Below are 14,663 nucleotides of genomic sequence, written 5' to 3' on the forward strand. Positions count from 1 at the left end.
CGCTGTCTCACACTCAGTTTAACACACAGCGCTGATCCCAGCAGACACGCTGTCTCACACTCAGTTTAACACACACACTGATCCCAGCAGAGACACGCTGTCTCACACTCAGTTTAACACACACACACACTGATCCCAGCAGAGACACGCTGTCTCACACTCAGTTTAACACACACACACACACACACTGATCCCAGCAGAGACACGCTGTCTCACACTCAGTTTAACACACACACTGATCCCAGCAGAGACACGGTGTCTCACACTCAGTTTAACACACACACTGATCCCAGCAGAGACACACTGTCTCACACTCAGTTTAACACACAGCACTGATCCCAGCAGAGACACTGTCTCACACTCAGTTTAACACACAGCACTGACCCCAGCAGAGACACTGTCTCACACTCAGTTTAACACACACACTGATCCCAGCAGAGACACGCTGTCTCACATTCAGTTTAACACACACACTGATCCCAGCAGAGACACGCTGTCTCACACTCAGTTTAACACACACTGACCCCAGCAGAGACACACTGTCTCACACTCAGTTTAACACACAGCACTGACCCCAGCAGAGACACTGTCTCACACTCAGTTTAACACACACACTGATCCCAGCAGAGACACTCTCTCACACTCGGTTTAACACACACACTGACCCCAGCAGAGACACTGTCTCACACTCAGTTTAACACACAGCACTGATCCCAGCAGAGACACTGTCTCACACTCAGTTTAACACACACACTGATCCCAGCAGAGACACTGTCTCACACTCAGTTTAACACACACACTGATCCCAGCAGAGACACTGTCTCACACTCAGTTTAACACACACAGATCCCAGCAGAGACACGCTGTCTCACAGTCCATCACTCAGGCCACCAGGGTGACAAGCTCTTACAGTGCTCTCTAGCTTGATGTGAACAGTACAGTCATGACACAGCGACAGTGGAGAAGTGAAAGGCTGTGGCCACTTTATTAGGAACCCTGGGGTTGTGCAGTTACATTCCCAGTCTGCTGGACATGCAAGCAGGTGGCTGTACAGCCCGAACACATGGTCCCTGCTACCCGTCTCCCGGTCCGGTCCGAACGGACTTCTGGTCCCTCGATCCCAACTGGGCTTGGTCAGCCATCGTCCCAGGGAGTGACACTGAACACACGTCTACCCACACGTGATGGTTTAACTCTACAACACTCATCGAGACAACTAACAGTTTCACTGACACTCTGTCTCTTTACAAATTGCTGATTGGAGGAGAGTTGTGCCCCTCCCCACAACCCCGTGCTGATTGGAGGAATGGTACGGTCTCTCCCCACAACCCCGTGCTGATTGCAGGAGAGGTACGGTCTCTCCCCACAGCTACATGCTGATTGGAGGAGAGGTCTGGTCCCTCCCCACAACTCCGTGCTGATTGGAGGAGAGGTCTGGTCCCTCCCCAACAGCACAGCCCCCTCAAACCCAGTGCTGACATCTAGACGATGATAATAATAATACTTTGTCTCTTCACGTCTACATGATCTCAGGAGGTACAGAGGAACACCAGGGTGAGGAGAAGCAGCTGTGTTCTGGCCTCAGGGCTGTAACAGCTGCGGTTCAGACTGAACACACAGCGCCTCCGACAGCGAGGGGCTCAGAGTGCTTCACAGTCCGAGGAAGGGCGCTCTCCCCTCTGGGCCGGGTCAGAACCGGGCTGGGGGGTGCTCTCCCCTCTGGACCGGGTCAGAACCGGGCTGGGGGGCGCTCTCCCCTCCGGACTGGGTCAGAACCGGGCTGGTGGGGGCCAGGAGGGGGCGCTCTCCCCTCTGGACCGGGTCAGAACCGGGCTGGGGGGCGCTCTCCCCTCCGGACTGGGTCAGAACCGGGCTGGGGGGCGCTCTCCCCTCCGGACCGGGTCAGAACCGGGCTGGGGGGCGCTCTCCCCTCCGGACTGGGTCAGAACCGGGCTGGGGGGGCCAGCAGGGGGCGCTCTCCTCTCTGGACCGGGTCAGAACCGGGCTGGGGGGGCCAGCAGGGGGCGCTCTCCCCTCTGGACCGGGTCACAACCGGGCTGGGGGGGCCAGCAGGGGGCAGGACACAGTAAGGACAGGGGTGTCGAACCTGGTGTCCTGAATACTGGTCATTAAAGACCCCATGGGGGGTGGAGTGGGGGGCTGTGGGGTGCAGTGGCCCCCTCCTCTCTGCAAAGCACTCTGGGATGCTGCGAGGCAAAAGGCGCTACATTGAGACAAGAAAAGACTAAGACTTTCGTACTGACAGTCCCACCCAACAACAGTGTAACGAGAGCTAGAGCTCGCGGAGAGCGTCGGTCCAGAGCCCGCCTGTCTCTCTCGCTCAGTCGCGGCGCGCCCCCCTCTCCGCGCGGTCGATGGCCGCCAGGTTGCGCGCGGCCGTGACGAGATGGACGACGCTGATCCCAGACTTGAGCACCGCCACCGGAGCGCTGAGGTACAGCAGAGCCTGCAGAAGCACTGGGAGAGAGAGAGACAGAGAGACAGGGGTCAGAGTCACACTGAGAGAGAGAGACAGAGAGACAGGGGTCAGAGTCACACTGAGACAGAGAGACACACAGGGGTCAGAGTCACACTGAGACAGAGAGACACAGGGGTCAGAGTCACACTGAGAGAGAGAGGGACAGGGGTCAGAGTCACACTGAGAGAGAGAGAGACAGGAGTCAGAGTCACACTGAGACAGAGAGACACACAGGGGTCAGAGTCACACTGAGAGAGAGAGAGACAGGGGTCAGAGTCACACTGAGAGAGAGAGACAGAGAGACAGGGGTCAGAGTCACACTGAGAGAGAGAGACAGAGAGACAGGGGTCAGAGTCACACTGAGAGAGAGAGAGACAGGAGTCAGAGTCACACTGAGACAGAGAGACACACAGGGGTCAGAGTCACACTGAGAGAGAGAGAGACAGGAGTCAGAGTCACACTGAGACAGAGAGACACACAGGGGTCAGAGTCACACTGAGAGAGAGAGACACACAGGGGTCAGAGTCACACTGAGAGAGAGAGAGACAGGGGTCAGAGTCACACTGAGAGAGAGAGACAGAGAGACAGGGGTCAGAGTCACACTGAGAGAGAGAGAGACACACAGGGGTCAGAGTCACACTGAGAGAGAGAGAGACAGGGGTCAGAGTCACACTGAGAGAGAGAGAGAGACAGGGGTCAGAGTCACACTGAGACAGAGAGACACACAGGGGTCAGAGTCACACTGAGACAGAGAGACACACAGGGGTCAGAGTCACACAGAGAGAGAGAGACACACAGGGGTCAGAGTCACACTGAGAGAGAGAGAGACTCCTAACAACGGGTGCAGGGCCGAATTAGGCCAGTACCCACTATTGATAAACATACAGAAAAGAATATTCAAGTATTGGCTACACCTAAAAAACAGCGACCAAAATTCCTACCACCACAGAGCCCTGCTGAGCCAAGAGCTGAGCCCAAAACACAGCCCCCTGAGCCAGCTGGTCCTGAGGCTCACCGACCTGAGCCACACCGACACTAACCAGCCTCAGGACAGCACTGCTAGAGCACCACAACCCAGACTCAACCACATCACAGCACAGATCAAACAGCAATATCTCACACACTGGGACACACACACACAGACACAACATAAACTGGAATGTTACAGAACCTTAAACAGACAATACACACTAGCTGAATATTTGACCAAAATAAAAAATAACAAACAGAAACAGACCCTGACGAAGTACAGGCTCAGTGACCACAACCTGGCCATAGAAACTGGGCGACACAGGCAGACCTGGCTGTCCAGAGAGGACAGGCTGTGCTCCCACTGCCAGCGGGGAGAAATAGAGACAGAGGTGCACTTCCTACTGCACTGTGACAGATACTCTGGGATTAGAGAAACATTCTTCCCTAAATTCAGAAATCTAATCCCAGAGTTCCCACACCTGCCAGAATCACAACGGGTCCCAATCCTACTGGGAGAGGGAGGAGGGAACTCAGTTGAACTGGCAGCCCAGTATGTGATCTCCTGTCACAGCCTGAGGAACAGTGAGTCTGTCTCCCAATAATGCTCCAGCCGCCTACAGAATATGTCAATATTGTATAATATGTCTTTGTTGTAAATGTCTGTAATATGTCTGTAGATTTTATTTTACTTCTATTTTTGTTTTGTTTCATGTAAATATCATTACTTTCATTTGCTTTGGCAACACTGATTGTACCCATCGGTCATGCTAATAAAGCACCTTGAATTGAATTGAATTGAAAATTGAGAGACAGGGGTCAGAGTCACACTGAGAGAGAGAGACAGAGAGACAGGGGTCAGAGTCACACTGAGAGAGAGAGACAGGGGTCAGAGTCACACTGAGAGAGAGAGACAGGGGTCAGAGTCACACTGAGAGAGAGAGAGACAGGGGTCAGAGTCACACAGAGAGAGAGAGACAGGGGTCAGAGTCACACAGAGAGAGAGAGACACACAGGGGTCAGAGTCACACTGAGAGAGAGAGACACACAGGGGTCAGAGTCACACTGAGAGAGAGAGAGACAGGGGTCAGAGTCACACTGAGACAGAGAGAGAGACAGGGGTCAGAGTCACACTGAGACAGAGAGACAGGGGTCAGAGTCACACTGAGACAGAGAGACACACAGGGGTCAGAGTCACACAGAGAGAGAGAGACAGGGGTCAGAGTCACACAGAGAGAGAGAGACAGGGGTCAGAGTCACACTGAGAGAGAGAGACACACAGGGGTCAGAGTCACACTGAGAGAGAGAGACACACAGGGGTCAGAGTCACACTGAGAGAGAGACAGAGAGACAGGGGTCAGAGTCACACTGAGAGAGAGAGACACACAGGGGTCAGAGTCACACTGAGAGAGAGAGAGAGACAGGGGTCAGAGTCACACAGAGAGAGAGAGACAGGGGTCAGAGTCACACTGAGAGAGAGAGACACACAGGGGTCAGAGAGACACTGAGAGAGAGAGAGAGACAGGGGTCAGAGTCACACAGAGAGAGAGAGACAGGGGTCAGAGTCACACTGAGAGAGAGAGACACACAGGGGTCAGAGTCACACTGAGAGAGAGAGAGAGAGAGAGACAGGGGTCAGAGTCACACTGAGACAGAGAGAGAGACAGGGGTCAGAGTCACACTGAGACAGAGAGACAGGGGTCAGAGTCACACTGAGAGAGAGAGACACACAGGGGTCAGAGTCACACTGAGAGAGAGAGAGACGGGTCAGAGTCACACAGAGAGAGAGAGACAGGGGTCAGAGTCACACAGAGAGAGAGACACACAGGGGTCAGAGTCACACTGAGAGAGAGAGACAGGGGTCAGAGTCACACTGAGAGAGAGAGACACACAGGGGTCAGAGTCACACTGAGAGAGAGAGAGACAGGGGTCAGAGTCACACAGAGAGAGAGAGACAGGGGTCAGAGTCACACTGAGAGAGAGAGACAGGGGTCAGAGTCACACTGAGAGAGAGAGACAGAGAGACAGGGGTCAGAGTCACACTGAGAGAGAGAGACAGAGAGACAGGGGTCAGAGTCACACTGAGAGAGAGAGACAGAGAGACAGGGGTCAGAGTCACACTGAGAGAGAGAGAGAGACAGGGGTCAGAGTCACACTGAGAGAGAGAGAGACACAGGGGTCAGAGTCACACTGAGAGAGAGAGACACAGGGGTCAGAGTCACACTGAGAGAGAGAGAGACACAGGGGTCAGAGTCACACTGAGAGAGAGAGACACACAGGGGTCAGAGTCACACTGAGAGAGAGAGAGAGACACAGGGGTCAGAGTCACACTGAGAGAGAGAGACACAGGGGTCAGAGTCACACTGAGAGAGAGAGAGACACAGGGGTCAGAGTCACACTGAGAGAGAGAGAGACACAGGGGTCAGAGTCACACTGAGAGAGAGAGACACACAGGGGTCAGAGTCACACTGAGAGAGAGAGAGACACACAGGGGTCAGAGTCACACTGAGAGAGAGAGAGACACACAGGGGTCAGAGTCACACTGAGAGAGAGAGAGACACAGGGGTCAGAGTCACACTGAGAGAGAGAGAGACAGGGGTCAGAGTCACACTGAGAGAGAGAGAGACAGGGGTCAGAGTCACACTGAGAGAGAGACACAGGGGTCAGAGTCACACTGAGAGAGAGAGAGACAAAGGTCAGAGTCACACTGAGAGAGAGAGAGACACAGGGGTCAGAGTCACACACACACACAGAAAGACACTTACCCGGTGGATCTTGGATGAAGTGGAGCACATACAGCAGGCAGTAGAATAACTCATTTCCAGAGCACATCAAGAACAGCACCGTCTGAGAGAGAGAGAGGGGTTAATACAGACACACTGACTGGACACTCCAGTACATTAACACTACACTGAGAGAGAGAGGGGTTAATACAGACACACTGACTGGACACTCCAGTACATGAACACTGCACTGAGAGAGCGAGAGAGAGGGGTTAATACACACACACTGACTGGACACTCCAGCACATTAACACTGCACTGAGAGAGAGAGGGGTTAATACAGACACACTGACTGGACACTCCAGTACATTAACACTGCACTGAGAGAGAGAGGGGTTAATACACACACACTGACTGGACACTCCAGTACATTAACACTGCACTGAGAGAGAGAGGGGTTAATACAGACACACTGACTGGACACTCCAGTACATTAACACTGCACTGAGAGACAGAGGGGTTAATACAGACACACTGACTGGACACTCCAGTACATTAACACTGCACTGAGAGAGAGAGAGGGGTTAATACAGACACACTGACTGGACACTCCAGTACATTAACACTGCACTGAGAGAGAGAGAGGGGTTAATACAGACACACTGACTGAACACTGTACAGTACATGAACACTGCACTGAGAGAGAGAGGGGTTAATACAGACACACTGACTGGACACTCCAGTACATTAACACTGCACTGAGAGACAGAGGGGTTAATACAGACACACTGACTGGACACTCCAGTACATTAACACTGCACTGAGAGAGAGAGAGGGGTTAATACAGACACACTGACTGGACACTCCAGTACATTAACACTGCACTGAGAGAGAGGGGTTAATACACACACACACTGACTGGACACTCTAGTACATTAACACTGCACTGAGAGAGAGGGGGGTTAATACAGACACACTGACTGGACCCTCCAGTACATTAACACTGCACTGAGAGAGAGAGAGGGGTTAATACACACACACTGACTGGACACTCCAGTACATTAACACTGCACTGAGAGAGAGAGGGGTTAATACAGACACACTGACTGGACACTCCAGTACATTAACACTGCACTGAGAGAGAGAGGGGTTAATACACACACACTGACTGGACACTCCAGTACATTAACACTGCACTGAGAGAGAGAGGGGTTAATACACACACACTGACTGGACACTCCAGTACATTAACACTGCACTGAGAGAGAGAGAGGGGTTAATACACACACACTGACTGGACACTCCAGTACATTAACACTGCACTGAGAGAGAGAGGGGTTAATACACACACACTGACTGGACACTCCAGTACATTAACACTGCACTGAGAGACAGAGGGGTTAATACACACACACTGACTGGACACTCCAGTACATTAACACTGCACTGAGAGAGAGAGGGGTTAATACAGACACACTGACTGGACACTCCAGTACATTAACACTGCACTGAGAGGAGATCACAGAGAATCCCTCAGTGTTAAGAACACAACAGGAGAGGAGAAAGAGAGAGAGAGAGAGAGAGAGAGGAGATCACAGGATCACTCAGTAATGGACAAGACAGGAGACACAGCGAGAGAGAGAGGAGATGACAAGCTCCTGAGTATGAGCGCACAGTGGAGACAGCCGACTCCAGAGATCGGCTCTCTCTGTCAGCAGCTGGAGCTGTTCCAGGGCGTGTACGCATGTAAATACAGATCGAGGGCTGTATGGGAAGACGTTGTTCCCGGAGGGTAGCCGCCAGCTGCTCACCCGTGAGGTGTAGTAGACTCTGAGCAGGGGGTTCCCGGACAGGTCGATGGTCTTGTGGCTGGAGCTGCCCTTCATGATAGAGCTGCAGGGCAGAGAGGGACACAGCGTCAGGGGTTAGGGGTCAGGGGCCAGGGGCCAGGGGTCAGGGGGCCAGGGGGCCAGGGGCCACCCCGCGGACTCACCTGTGCAGGTGCAGCCAGTGGGAGGCCACGTCCAGGGTCATGCTGAGCTGGAAGAGGAAGGTGCATTGTGGGTAGAGGAGGGAGAGGTTGACCAGCAGGCACATGGTGACACAGCGGTCAGTCAGCATGTCGAGCATCGCCCCGAACTTCGTCCCTGAGAGAGAGAGACAGACAGACAGACAGACAGGCAGAGAGAGTGAGACAGAGAGAGAGAGACTCTCCTGGTGCTCAGGGAGCTCAGGCGGAGGTACAGTACCCTGGTTCAGCGATCGAGAGAGAGACACACAGACAGACAGACAGACTCTCCTGGTGCTCAGGGAATTCAGGCGGAGGTACAGTACCCTGGTTCAGCGATCGAGAGAGAGACACACAGACAGACAGACTCTCCTGGTGCTCAGGGAATTCAGGTGGAGGTACAGTACCCTGGTTCAGCGATCGAGAGAGAGACACACAGACACACAGACAGACAGACTCTCCTGGTGCTCAGGGAGTTCAGGCGGAGGTACAGTACCCTGGTTCAGCGATCGAGAGAGAGACACACAGACAGACAGACAGACTCTCCTGGTGCTCAGGGAGTTCAGGCGGAGGTACAGTACCCTGGTTCAGCAAACGAGAGACAGACAGACAGACAGACAGACAGACTCTCCTGGTGCTCAGGGAGTTCAGGCAGAGGTACAGTACCCTGGTTCAGCGATCAAGAGAGAGACACACAGACAGACAGACAGACAGACTCTCCTGGTGCTCAGGGAGTTCAGGCAGAGGTACAGTACCCTGGTTCAGCGATCGAGAGAGAGACACACAGACAGACAGACAGACAGACAGACAGACAGACAGACAGACAGACAGACAGACAGACAGACAGACAGACAGACTCTCCTGGTGCTCAGGGAGCTCAGGCGGAGGTACAGTACCCTGGTTCAGCGATCGAGAGAGAGACAGACAGACAGACAGACAGACAGACAGACAGACAGACTCTCCTGGTGCTCAGGGAGTTCAGGCAGAGGTACAGTACCCTGGTTCAGCGATCAAGAGAGAGACACACAGACAGACAGACAGACTCTCCTGGTGCTCAGGGAGTTCAGGCGGAGGTACAGTACCCTGGTTCAGCGATCGAGAGACAGACAGACAGACAGACAGACAGACAGACAGACAGACAGACAGACAGACAGACAGACAGACTCTCCTGGTGCTCAGGGAGCTCAGGCGGAGGTACAGTACCCTGGTTCAGCGATCGGGCTGCCATTCCATCAAACGCATCCAGCAGGGCGCTGATCAGGTAACTGATGATGGCTGGAACAGGACTGGTGGGCATGAAGTACAGGGCCAGGAGAGCCAGTGCAATCCGGGCATAGCCTGAGAGAGAGAGGGGTTAATACTCATCAACACTGCACTGAGAGAGAGCGGGGTTAATACCCATCAACACTGCACTGAGAGAGAGAGGGGTTAATACCCATCAACACTGCACTGAGAGAGAGCGGGGTTAATACCCATCAACACTGCACTGAGAGAGAGGGGGGTTAATACCCATCAACACTGCACTGAGAGAGAGGGGGGTTAATACCCATCAACACTGCACTGAGAGAGAGGGGAGTTAATACCCATCAACACTGCACTGAGAGAGAGGGGGGTTAATACCCATCAACACTGCACTGAGAGAGAGGGGAGTTAATACCCATCAACACTGCACTGAGAGAGAGGGGTTAATACAGACACACTGACTGGACACTCCAGTACATTAACACTGCACTGAGAGAGAGAGGGGTTAATACGGACACACTGACTGGACACTCCAGTACATTAACACTGCACTGAGAGAGAGAGGGGGGTTCATACACACACACTGACTGGACACTCCAGTACATTAACACTGCCCTGAGAGAGAGAGGGGTTAATACACACACACTGACTGGACACTCCAGTACATTAACACTGCACTGAGAGAGAGGGGTTAATACCCATCAACACTGCACTGAGAGAGAGGGGGGTTAATACCCATCAACACTGCACTGAGAGAGAGAGGGGTTAATACCCATCAACACTGCACTGAGAGAGAGAGGGGTTAATACAGACACACTGACTGGACACTCCAGTACATGAACACTGCACTGAGAGAGAGAGGGGTTAATACAGACACACTGACTGGACACTCCAGTACATTAACACTGCACTGAGAGAGAGGGGGGTTAATACACACACACTGACTGGACACTCCAGTACATTAACACTGCACTGAGAGTGCAGGGTGTACAGACCACTCCAGAAGAACACAAACCAGTGGTGCATAGACCAGTCCATACCAGCCCAGTGGAACACAGCCCAGTCCAGCCCAGTGGAACACAGAGCAGTCCAGTGGAGCACAGACCAGTCCAGCCCAGTGGAGCACAGACCAGTCAAGCCCAGTGATGCACAGCCCAGTCCTGCCCAGTGGCGCACAGACCAGTCCAGCCCAGTCACGCACAGCCCAGTACAGTCCAGAGGAGCACAGAGCAGTACAGCCCAGTGACGCACAGTTCAGTCCATTCCAGCCCAATGGCGCACAGACCAGTCCAGTCCAGCCCAGTGGCGCACAGACCAGTCCAGTCCAGCCCAGTCCAGTGGAGCACAGACCAGTCCAGTCCAGTCCAGTCCAGTCCAGTCCAGTGTAGCACAGAGCAGTCCAGCCCAGTGGCGCACAGACCAGTCCAGTCCAGTCCAGTGGAGCACAGACCAGTCCAGCCCAGTGGCGCACAGTCCAGTCCAGTCCAGTCCAGTGGAGCACAGAGCAGTCCAGCCCAGTGGCGCACAGTCCAGTCCAGTCCAGTCCAGTCCAGTGGAGCACAGAGCAGTCCAGCCCAGTGGCGCACAGACCAGTCCAGTCCAGTCCAGTCCAGTGGAGCACAGAGCAGTCCAGCCCAGTGGCGCACAGACCAGTCCAGTCCAGTCCAGTGGAGCACAGAGCAGTCCAGCCCAGTGGCGCACAGTCCAGTCCAGTCCAGTCCAGTCCAGTGGAGCACAGAGCAGTCCAGCCCAGTGGCGCACAGTCCAGTCCAGTCCAGTCCAGTGGAGCACAGAGCAGTACAGTCCAGAGGAGCACAGAGCAGTACAGCCCAGTGACGCACAGTTCAGTCCATTCCAGCCCAATGGCGCACAGACTAGTCCAGTCCAGTCCAGTCCAGTGGAGCACAGTCCAGTCCAGTCCAGTCCAGTCCAGTGGAGCACAGAGCAGTCCAGCCCAGTGGCGCACAGTCCAGTCCAGTCCAGTCCAGTGGAGCACAGAGCAGTACAGCGCAGCGCATCAGTAATAAAGTGTGTAAAACAGGGAAAGAGACGACGCGCAGGCGGGCTCACCGATCAGGTTGGGGACGAAGAGGAAGATGTTCTCCTCCGCCATGGTGCTGAAGCTGCAGACGAGCGAGGCGTCCGGACCCGCTCTCCTCCGGATACGGACCCAGAACCGGCCCTTAGCGTGACGTCACCGCCGCGGACGGCTCCACTCTCACAGGAGGCGGGGGGGGGGGTGCCTCGCTTCCAGAGGAGCGTGAGGACTCGGGTCTTTGAACCGTATCGCGTGGGTGACTACGTCCGGACCAGAAGACGTACAAGTGATCCGATCCGATCAGATCTGAGATCCCCGCTGCTGAAAGACGTCCCCGAGCGCCACTGTGGGAATATTTTTCATGTCCTCCCTCGCCGCCCCCCCCGTCAAACGGCCCGACTTGCGAGGCTCCGTCCGGAAGGCGCGGCGGACGATACCAAACTCTCCAGGCAGGGGGGGGGAGGGGGAGAGAGGATTTGTTTTTCGCTTGAAAGCGTCACGATCTGTCTAATTATTCGGCTCCCTCCTCGCTGAAAGCATCAGCTCATATCGCTGAGAGTCTGGATACGGTCTCTCAAAGTCTCTCCTTGTGCTATTCGCGCGTCGACGCTGTCGGTGCGACCCCGCGTCGGGATCCGAGCAGCCCGGAAGAGATCACGGGGGACAGCTCCCGCCCCGCAGCGGGAGAGAGAAGGGTACAGTTTTCAGATGGTTGTTGGGTTTTTCCACGGTCGAGTCCTGTTAGGGTCCAGTGTGTCTGTGTGTCTCTACACCAGTGCACCGCAGAAACACACACACACACACACACACACACACACGGTCTGGGGGAGGAAACCGAGGACAACGCAGGGAGAACATGCAAACTCCACACAGACAGCACCCCAGGGCCCAGTGCTGACCCCTGCCCAGTGAATCAGTTATACACATTGAAGTAAATCAATATTTAATAATAATTCTTTATGCTTCTGTAGCGCTTTTCTGGACACCCCACTCAGAGCTCCTTACAGTAATGGGGATCCCCCCCACCCCCACCAGTGTGTACCCCCACCTGGATGAGGCTCCAGTCTGCTCCCCACACAGCAGCTCTCAGAGCGATGAGGACAGGTCAGAGGTCATTAATAATACCCTTATACTTATATAGCGCCTTTCTGGACGCCCCGCTGGTGGTGGGGATCCCCTCCAGCAGCAGCAGTGTGGAGCCCCACCAGTGCGCTCACACACAGCAGCTCTCAGAGCGATGAGGACAGGTCAGAGGTCATCAGGGGTTACTAGGAGGCCAGGACTGGTCAAGACCAGGGGGACACCGGGGTAACACCCGACTCTTTTATAGAGACACCCCGGGATTGTTCATGACCACAGAGAGTCAGGACCCCGGTTTTACGTCTCCTCTGAAGGACGGAGCCCTCTTACAGTCCAGTGTCCCCGTCAGTGTCCAGCCCTAGTCTTTTATAGCTCACCATCACTGTACTGGGGCATCAGGACCCACACAGAGCGCAGGGAGAGAGCGCCCCCTGCTGGCCCCACTCACCCTTCTCCCAGGAGTCTCCCCTCCAGGTACTGGCCAGGCTCCCCCTGCTGGGCTCCAGTGGGCTGGGAGCTGGGAGAGAGCGCCCCCTGCTGGGCTCCAGTGGGCTGCGAGCTGGGTGAGAGCGCCCCCTGCTGGCCCCACTCACACCTCTCCCAGGAGTCTCCCCTCCAGGTACTGGCCAGGCTCCCCCTGCTGGGCTCCAGTGGGCTGTGAGCTGCGTGAGAGCGCCCCCTGCTGGCCCCACTCACACCTCTCCCAGGAGTCTCCCCTCCAGGTACTGGCCAGGCTCCCCCTGCTGGGCTCCAGTGGGCTGGGAGCTGGGTGAGAGCGCCCCCTGCTGGGCTCCAGTGGGCTGGGAGCTGGGAGCTGCAGGGTGACCTGGCTGCTGGCGTATTTAATTGGACTCATTACATAATGAAGGAACACAGATAATAGATTTCAGACAGAAAAAGTTTTTTTTTTAATTTTTTAATTAAGTCTCTTTTGTTTCTGTTTATAACGGCTATTCACATTATTATGAACATTACAACGAGTTTCACATAAAATCATTAACTCTTCTTAAAACAGATTTATTTTGTTAATCGTCGTTTTTCTTTTTTGAGTGTTTTTTTAAGTTCTCGGTTAAGTTTCTGTACAGACAGTCCGTTTATAACAACCCGACACCCCCCCCCCCTCCCACAGCGCCCCCCAGCGGCGGGGACACGCTACTGCAGCCCCTCACTGTAACGACTCGTATAACGCAATTGGCAATTTTTAAATTATAGTTTTAAAAAAAAGTTGAACCCAGCAAGACCTCCGCTCCACAGCCACTGGGGTTCCGCGTGAACTGTCCGGTCCCCTGGCGGCTCCGAGCTCGTCTGCGGCGCCAGACCTACCGGCTTGGACCTCTGGAGCCAGTTTTAAACAGCGCCGCCGCCGTGGTTCTGATCAGGTAATACTCGGGTTTTTTTTAAAAAACAAACTACAACACCCACAATGCACTGCCCCTTGACACCAAAGCTAAAGACAAACAGGGAATGCCGGGAACTGTAGTCCTGTTGTACTTCTCCCTCCCGTCTTCGGCAGCTCGAAACTCTGCCCCCCGCCCCCTAGCGGACGTACTCGGCATTACACAGGTCAACTGTTCTCGTAGGCATTAGAAAAGTTATCAACAGAAAAACGGTTAGTGTGAAACATAAATATAACAATAACATTAATAGCAGTTACAAAATTATAATAAAAAACACTTTCAGAAACATCTTCCAGAACCTGGAGTAACTTTCGTTATTTCATCATCATCATCGTTGGCTGCAGGGACAGCGACTTCGATGCAAGAATGAGGCTCTAGTTTTAGGAGCTGGAAATTAACGAGCTGTGCAGACAGTGTCTCGAGCTGAGGGTCCCACACTCGACTGCACCCCTGTACACTCCAGCCTGACCCCTGTAAACTGTCACTCCTGAACACTGACACCCCGTCTCTCTCAATCTGAGTGCCTGTCTGGGTCTCTGTTTCTCTCTCTCTGAGTCTCTGTGCCTGTCTGTCTGTCTCTCTGTCCGATTCTCTGTACTCGTCTGTCTGTCTGAGTCTCTGTATCTGTCTGTATTTCTGTCTGTCTGAGTCTCTGTGCCTGTCTGTCTGAGTCTCTGTATCTGTCTGTATTTCTGTCTGTCTGAGTCTCTGTGTCTGTCTGTCTGAG

The 14,663-nt window shown here is 54.1% G+C and overlaps 2 protein-coding genes across 2 annotated transcripts in view; both read right to left on the bottom strand.

Annotated features, from left to right (window-relative positions):
- Window positions 1-962: 962 nt before the first annotated feature.
- Window positions 963-11,884, bottom strand: LOC148808325 (CDP-diacylglycerol--inositol 3-phosphatidyltransferase-like). Its single transcript, XM_088909425.1, has 6 exons — window positions 11,492-11,884; window positions 9,383-9,517; window positions 8,165-8,318; window positions 7,983-8,064; window positions 6,214-6,295; window positions 963-2,478 (listed from the first exon to the last, which is right to left on the bottom strand). The coding sequence occupies exons 1-6, from the start codon at window positions 11,532-11,534 to the stop codon at window positions 2,342-2,344; spliced, it is 633 nt and encodes a 210-aa protein (XP_088765551.1). The 5' UTR covers window positions 11,535-11,884; the 3' UTR covers window positions 963-2,341.
- A 1,545-nt stretch (window positions 11,885-13,429) lies between these two features.
- Window positions 13,430-14,663, bottom strand: part of LOC148808326 (serine/threonine-protein kinase TAO2-like) — a gene marked incomplete at its 5' end in the record, with an annotated part of 5,097 nt that continues 3,863 nt past the window's right edge. The window contains one exon of the mRNA XM_088909426.1: window positions 13,430-14,663. This exon is cut by the window's right edge and continues 2,103 nt beyond it.

This window comes from Atractosteus spatula, unplaced genomic scaffold (assembly GCF_055471065.1).
Source record: "Atractosteus spatula isolate fAtrSpa1 unplaced genomic scaffold, fAtrSpa1.hap1 Scaffold_220, whole genome shotgun sequence".
In the NCBI taxonomy this organism is placed as follows: Eukaryota; Metazoa; Chordata; class Actinopteri; order Semionotiformes; family Lepisosteidae; genus Atractosteus; species Atractosteus spatula.